This window comes from Alosa sapidissima, chromosome 8 (genome assembly GCF_018492685.1).
Source record: "Alosa sapidissima isolate fAloSap1 chromosome 8, fAloSap1.pri, whole genome shotgun sequence".
Taxonomy (NCBI): Eukaryota; Metazoa; Chordata; class Actinopteri; order Clupeiformes; family Clupeidae; genus Alosa; species Alosa sapidissima.
Window position 1 is genome coordinate 24,703,182 of NC_055964.1, and position 8,581 is coordinate 24,711,762.

The 8,581-nt window shown below is 40.3% G+C and overlaps 1 protein-coding gene across 10 annotated transcripts in view; it reads right to left on the minus strand.

Annotated features, from left to right (window-relative positions):
- Nucleotides 1-6,377: 6,377 nt before the first annotated feature.
- The window catches only part of cenpe (centromere protein E), a 27,066-nt gene continuing 24,862 nt past the window's right edge, over nt 6,378-8,581 (minus strand). For 9 of the 10 annotated variants that reach the window (XM_042101206.1, XM_042101209.1, XM_042101207.1 and 6 more), the window contains 2 exons: nt 8,316-8,354; nt 6,378-6,623 (listed from right to left, as the gene is read on the minus strand). In XM_042101206.1, coding sequence (XP_041957140.1) covers nt 6,535-6,623; nt 8,316-8,354 — 128 coding nt within the window. In that variant the 3' untranslated portion in view covers nt 6,378-6,534. The remainder of the gene's footprint in view (nt 6,624-8,315; nt 8,355-8,581) is intronic. The other variant, XM_042101203.1, reaches the window with a different exon arrangement.

Below are 8,581 nucleotides of genomic sequence, written 5' to 3' on the forward strand. Positions count from 1 at the left end.
AGCTTTCTTGATTTAACTTATACCACTTTCAAAAAAGTTATTACTTCTTTCATTGATTCCAGATGTGGTGATTTTTCCTGAAACATCTACAGACTGTTCACTAGGTTGTGACATGAGTGAGAAAAGGGCATTCAACAGTAAACAGTCAAGGATTAAAGGAGGAGGGTCAATGCAAGGATAGTAAAGGGAGTGGAGTGGGGGGAGTGTGTGTGAGGGAATGCAGGAGAATGTGATGCCTGTGCTACTTTAGTTTTCCAAATAAGGGGGCCATTCAGTTTCACAAAGAGGAAGATACCTAGTTCCTTAAAGAGCCAAGCCAAGAGGCTATCGGAAAAAAAAAGATAATATACTAAGGTGTCAAACTTCCATTTAGAGAATGTAGCATGGCAGAGAGACTGCCTTTTGTGGCCATTTTGTGGTAACTTCCAGGGTTTTGGCAAACAGTTGCCGCAAATTTGTGGCAAGGTCATGTTTTCAAAGGCAAATTAGGTTTCTGGCAAACAGTTGCAGTTAACTTTTGGCAATGTTGCAGCAATGTCAGGCAAAATAGGTTTGTTACCAGAAGTTCACTGGAAGTTTGCCATTATTGGCTAAGTGTGGTGGCAAATCAACACATATTCCACTAGCGGCAGGAAAGTAATGCTTAAAAGTTAACATAACAATCAGAGTTAGAAACACAATCAATAAGCCAATCAAAAATAAAATGTTACGCTGCGACCAACTCAAATAGCCCAATCAAAACACAGTAGGTTGTAGCACCTGGCACAGATACTGCTAAACACAGGGTGTAAGAGCTAGTAGAGACAGATAGATAGATAGATCTATAGATAGATAGATACTTTATTGATCACCAAGGGGAAAGGACAGGTCTTTGATCTGGTTGGATACTATAGGAAAATGACAGACACTCTCAAATTACGCATTAAAAAGAACACACCATTTAGATGATTTGAACCATCAGGGGCATTCTCTTATCATGGTAGAAGGGGGTAGTGAGAATATCCAGTCAGAGTGGGAATCATTTTGTCAGGGTTCAATGTTTTTTTATATATAATATATATATATATATATATATATATATATATATATATTTCTTGAGGACTTCCTCATAGCAGTGCTGGCATTTTTGTAGCTGAAGCAACCAATTTATTTAACAATACCTCAAGATCACAGAAATGTAATGTACAAAGCTATACAATAAATCAATGGCCAACTTTGCCTCCACAGTACCCTCCAGAATTATTGGCACCTCTGCTAAAGTTGACTAAAAACTGGTATAAATATATAAATAATCTGTTGGTGATTTATTGTAATCTCACAATGAAAAAATTGAGGAAAAATCCAACCTTGAAGGGAAGAAAATGTATTTGGAGAAAAAGGAAAAACTCATAAAGAGATAAATATTTTTTTTAAAAAACACATTGCTCACAATTATTGACACCCCTGCTTGTAATACCTTCTTTTAAGCCTCTCTTTGCCAATAAAACTGCTTGTAATATTCTCCTATGACACCCCATAAAGTTGGAGAATACAAAGCAAAGGATTTAAGACCGTTCATCTTTACAAAATCTCCCCAAATCGTCCAGATTTCTAAGCCCACACTTGCATTCTCCTCTTTGACTCACCCCACTGTTTCTATGGAGTTTAGATCAGGGGACTAAGATGGCAATGTCCGAAGCTTGATTTTGTGTTCAGTAAACCATATTTGTTTTGATCTGGACGTTCGTTTTGGTTCATTGACCTGATGAATGATCCAATCATGAACAACTAGTCTCTAGGCAGAGTCTCTAGGCCTTTTCACACAGAGATCACGCTAAGTTTGCGGGAAGAGGAGATGTCTTTTTGCTGCAACGTGTGTCTGAAAACGAGGTGAAAATGTGCCGGCCTGCTGATCTGTTCACATGATGCGGCATTTTGGGGAGTCAGGAGGCAGGATCAGCTAGCAAATTAAAATGTGACTTGCAACAGGGGGCGTGTAGAGTGATAGTCGTAGGCCTTATTATGCGTGGGCCTTCAGATGCAGCAGGTGTGTGATTTCCAAAACCATGGCGGGAGAACCGACTGCACTTTGGTTAAATTCAATATTACAACAATAAAAATAGCTTGTGTACTGTCTTAATTGAAACATGCTTCGCGCACAAATGATAGCCTAGGCCAAAGAGAATGGACATCTCAACATAAGGATACATTAGAAGATGATGATTGGTGTAAACTTTGTCACACGACGTGATTAGCAGTTCTGGCGCTTAAAAACACAACGTTCCATTCAGTCATTAACCATTCAAGCATAGACCTAGTGCTCGTCATGAAAAGAAAACAGTAGTTTAATATTTTTCAGGTTTTTAACAGTAGGCCTAGGCACACTGTTAGCAGTTATGCCAAAGGCAGTGAGATTATTAGGCATTGCAACCTGTCACTCTGTTTGGAACATCGCAGTTCGGGTTGATAAGATTCAGTTAATGCGAGTATGGATCGTCTCAAAGTTTGGGACAACCAAACAGCAGTGTAGGCAAAGCAAATCCTAATTGTTAGGTTACCATAGCCCCATAGCCTAATTGTTAGGTTACCATAGCCGGCTTGTGTGCCGAATTGTATCTGTACCTGGGCTATTTGAGGATTGTTGGTCAGGGCTGGGTGCTGTTGCAGAATCTGCAGAGCTGGTTGGTGGTTGATCTAATTCTTCCTCCTGGCCTTGAGTTGCTCCTTGCATGTATCTTAGCATTGACCCTGCATTCAGAAATACAAGACAAAATATTCAGGGATTCTACTGAAATGCATTTTTGATTGAACCATCATACAAAAACATTGCACACATTAGTCTTTTAGGTTTATATAGGCCTATGTGTCACTGGAACATTTTAAACATCAAAACTCTATTTTACCTTTAAAAGAGGTCTGGTGAGGCACAATATAATAATTATATTGACAACTCTGAATATGAAAACCATCAAACACTGAGATTGTGTTTAGGCGGAACGAAATTCATCTGGCGAGAGTCAGGTTAACAGATATCGCCCTTGGCCTATGAACCTCTTGAAAATGACCGCATAGAACAACAACTAAAACTGTCTAATTTGGCAAATCACATCACGTTCAGTTGCATGGTTTTTCCAAAGTTCACCTTACCAAGAGTCGTTTCCCACTCATATCATTATGTTGTGAAAGTGTCACTTGTAGCTTTTTCACTACACAATTAGATCGTTTGATCATAATTGATAACAAACGCCAAAAAAAGCGTCCTGAAATGCAAAGCAAACTAGGCTAACGCTACCTGACTATCTCTGATGACTAGCAGCTAAAAGAAATAGCAAGCCCAGTTTAAGCATAATAGCATTGCTAGCTAGCACCCTGAGGAAGGATTGCTAGTGTTATGCACCGATTGCTAACGTTAACAGAAAACAGCCGAGTGCTGATAACCCATAATTCATATCAGACATCCCAACCTGCAAAAAAACATTTCAGGGAGGTAATATAATATATAATATGCACATGAAACACTTGTTTAACACTTGTTAAACACTTGACACTTGTTAAACTCACCTCGACATGTCTTTTGCAATCATTTGACCCGTCATGGGCAATGCTAAAGTCACTGTTACAAACAGTGCAGCATGCAAGACTATCGTTATTATGACCGCCGCGCAGCGAAGCTGCGGTCATATAGGTTTAGTCAGAATTTTTTTTTTTTTCTTTTCGCATGCCCAAATTTCCGTCAATGATTCCCGGGACACTGAAAGACCGGGGTACACGAAACTTGGTGGGCATGTAACCCCACATGGATAGCATGGAACCATCGTTTTTCGTTTTGATCTGTAGACCCCCGCTGGACTGGACCCCCGAAACACAGTTTTCTGTAAATATCTCGAAAACCGTAGGGTGTAGGAGGACCATTTTTTGTATGTTGATCTCAAGGGGCCATGTCAACCCATTCCATAACCAATCATTTCATGTATAACGCCACCTAGTTAAACACAAAAAAGTAAAAATGAGGTGTTGTAATTGAAGGTATCTGTGACCTAACATCAAAACTGCACGAAATTGGAAGTGTAGGATCATTATGACACCCTCCGAATGCATGCCAAGTTTTGTGTGCTTTCGTTCATGGGGGGCCTTACAATAAAATAATTTATGTGTACATTTAGTGACGTACACCAACAAGGATTCCCGGGACACTGAAAGACCGGGGTACACAAAACTTGGTGGGTGAAACACAAACAGCACACAGTGAACACATTTAATCATATTTTCTGCACCCATCTCCCTAGCCATTCATCTTGGTGGAGTACATCACGAACTTTCCCTCAACACATGACAAACCATATATCAGAATAAACAGCAGACCTTACCGAACACAAAGCATTCCCCTGTACAGTTAGCCATCCCAGAGTAATCCGGTTTTAAATTTGCAGCAATGTCTATGCATGTCCAACTTTAGGGTTCACAATGTGTTTAAATTGTTCAATAGGCCTACATGATTTTATAACAGGCCAAATACTAAATAAATGTTACAAATATCACCTAGATATCTGTAAGCATTACAATCAGAGGATATAAATATAGGGCAGACAGACGCTCATGAGTGAATTTAAACATTGACATAATGTGCCGTCTCTGCTATTGCTGCTTTTTATCAGTTAGATTTATTTGCAATCTCCTGTGGTGGGCTGGACATAGCATCGAAATGCCCGCCCAGATTCACCTTTCCGCCTTGACCCATTCAAACTGGTGCCGGAACGAAAAAACTCGGCAAAATGTCTAGGGGGCTTGGTAGTAAATTTGGCGAGACACTTTGTCCCGCCGTTCTGCCTCGGTCTGTGAAAGGGACAATCGTTCCGCGATTCTGGTACATAAAATCGCAGCGATTTTGGCAGTGTGAAAAGGCCTTCAGTCTCTTGGCAGAGATTGACTAATTTCCTTTGAAAATGTTTGGGTTTTTCTTGGTGTTCAATGATACCATGCACCTTAATTAGGTTCCCAAGACCTTTGGAAATAAAAAACAGCCCCACAGTATCACAGCCCCTCCACCAAAATTCTCATAAGGCATGGGGCTCTTTTCAGTCATTATTCTATGTATGCAAAACACACCTAAAGTGTTCCTATCCAAATTTTCATTTCATCTGACAATAGACCACATTTCTTGACAGTCACTGTACCATTCAGTAACTCCTGCCTTTTACATTGGTAATTAAATGACTAGACAGGCTTTTACCTGGCATGACCTCTAAATAATCTATCAGCAGTGAGGTCACTTTTGAAGATTTTTGGGGGACTTGGTGACCCCTAAATCAGTGTTTCCCAAACTTTTTTTTCTGGGGACCCACTTTTTAAAAATGACAGACCGTCGCGACCCATTTCACTTCAGATCTAACATGCAACCACCAATATTGTTTTAAGCCACAGGTTCCCAAACTTTTCTATGAATTATTCTCTATGAATAATTATCAGAACAAGAGGCTTTTGCGCAATAGTATACCTAATATAATGCACTGTTGTGCATTTTACATCCGAAATAATAAGGAATGTGAGGCGCCCCACAGAAATGTTTCATTTTGCGAGTTAGATGTCCACGCTGTCCCCTCTGAGACGTGTTCGCCCCCCAGTTTCAGAGTTATTCTAAATGCAGAATTGCAGAGGGCCGTGACTGTGGTAGTTAACAAAATAATAGAAAACTGTTAGCTTTCCTGGCTAAATGATATAAGTTAGGCCTATTACACAAATAGGCGACCCAAATAAAATCTCCTGCGACCCACCCTTTGGGAACCAGTGCCCTAGGTGATAACTCCAATACTGGTTTTAATCACATTCCCTGACTTACAAATGTTGAAACACTTTCTTTTTATTTAAATTTAGTGTATTCTATTGTCTTTCCAATGTTGAAAAATGACTAGAGGTTTTAGCTTCTGTGTCACTTTATTTTCATACCTTAGTAAAAAAGAAAGTCATGAACTACTTCTGAAAGTTCAGACACTCTGATTAACTCAAATAAGTTGAAATTAGATAGGAAAATACTTCTGTTAGGTTTTGTACATAAGATTTTTCTAGGAGTGCCAGTCATTTTGAGGAACGCGTTTTTGTTTTCCTTTTTCTCAGAATAAATTTGCTTCCCTTCAAGGGTAGATTTTCCCTCCTTGTTTTCATTGGGAGTACAATAAATCACCAAAAGATTTTCTTTATACCTGTTTTTAAGTCAACTTTACCAAAGGTGCCAGTAATTCTGGAGGGTACTGTTGCGGCCAACATAGGCAAACTTATGGCAATATTTTCTAGTGAACTCATTTGTTTCCCACAAAGCACCCACAGTTTGCTGCAAATCTGCTGCAAACATTTCATTTTTGTAAGGGAAGGTACAAGGACATAACACTTCTCATAACATAATATAAAATGTGAAATTTCCTTTAATACAAAATAATCAAGTTATTTCCAAAAATAGCAGTAAAAGAAAGCACAAAGCATTATTAAATGTATATACAATTATTATTAAAACACAGACAAAAACAAGACATGGAAAAATGGACTGGACAGGACGGAGGGTCATCACTGCGTTTCACACTGCTGACCCTGTCTGGGGGACTGTGGCCACCACTCATCCTTCTTGTTGGCTGCACTGCCTCCCCCTGTGGACCCTGTGCACACGGAGATGATATGTATGAGCATGAGTGGGAGGTGTGTGTGTGTATGTGCATGCATGCATATATATATGCATATATATGCATATATATATATATATATGCATATATATATATATATATATATATATATATATATATATACTCATACACATACATACATATATATATACATACACACACACACAGAGAAGATATGTACGAGTACACACACACACACGTAGTTGATAATCCGATATGAACATAGATGAGTAAGTCGAGGTGAGTAAATATGTGCTAAAAGGCATTTCCATAGGCTTTGATCTATTTGAGCTGTACTTGGACATTTTTACATTCTTTTGTTTTAACCTGTTTATTTAGAAGAAACACATTTCTTAGGCTCAGGGGACTCACTACTTGTGGGTTTGTGGGTTTTGAGAAGAGATGCACCGATCCCAAACAAAATCAGTGTGTTGACTCAAATACCTGGATCAGGTATCGTGACGAGAGTCCAGTTTATATTGTGGGCCAAACGTGTTGCATGAACTTAACAGATAACATAACATGTACTGGGCTAAAACCTGGAATTGAAACCCTAGCAAGAGGCCCAGTTCAACGGTCAGGGCAACATGTCACGTTGGTTACATGGCCCTTATAGTGTGAATGTAGCCTAGGCCAAAGTTCCTATTTCAAACACCAGGACTAAAGATCCTGTGCCAATGGCTAACAGGCCAATGAGCCCAATATCTTCAAACCAATTCTATGTTAACATATACACATACTACACTATATCATGCCTCAACTGTGCCTTAAATAAGCTAAAATAAGAGCCAATACTGCCTGAGGGAGCTAATAACAAAGGGTCAGCTGCAGGCACTACTGGCTCGCTAGAACAGTTCAGTAGCTTTGAGCTCTACGGCTACTTAGTGACTACACTGGCATCACAGTGGTACTCATAAATCAGCCGATATGAAGTCCGGGTATTGATTTCGGGACTGGAAAAGTCGGATCGGTCCATTCCTAGCTTTCAGATTGAAAATTCAGATTGATATATTTCTGTAATATGAATCGTTACGTATACTTTTACTTTCACAATTACGCCAAAACTCCAGCACCTTTCTGAGTAGTTTGATCATGGCCTACATTCAGACAGTATAACAACCCGGGCTGAATTCTAAATGCCAGGGGCGCAGCCTCCCCATCTGTGCAGAGCTGGTAAGGTGACATTCCAAACAAGCATACTCAAATCAGTCATATGCAAACTGACATCAGGTGACGCCCGAGTCGGCAAACGGCACCAAGTGAGCCTTGCTTGGGAGGGAGTGAAAACCTGTGCAAGATGGTGGAAAAGCTGCTCTGGAGTGCATTTTACGATACTGATTACATCTGTTAGCTCAGGCCACACAAAGCAGCTGGATGGAAATCACTTCAACAGGTCCAGGCAGTTTGTAAAGTGCAATTTGAACACCAGCGCTATAGGTGGGAAAATGCAGTTAGCTCAATTTATTTGGAGTCTTCTTTATTATTAGTCCATTAAGTCTTTGATGAGACCATCAGCTGTAGTCAAGTGAAAACACCCCAACACTTTATGAAACCAAACCCATGTTACAGTGATCACCCTCCTGGTGACATGAGTGATGAACACACAGGCGTTAAGTGCACCACAGACCCCCCCCCCCAGTGTGAGCCCCCAGAAGAGACTTGGGTTACCCTCCGCAACCAATGGGTCAGCTTCCTCCTCCTCACTGTCTGTAGCAAACAAAAAGCAAGAGGGTGCCCTCATATATGCAGGCTGCACAGGTGCATGATGGGACTGCGCTGGCACACATGGTAGCAGTCCACATGGATTGGACATCTAAACAGCTCTGTGGCTGTGTGAGGTGATCGCAATGTAGCAAAGATATGAGTGGCATTGAGTGAGTCACCTTCGGGGCTGCTGTGGAATCTGTGCGTGTGACTGGAGGTGATGTGGATAC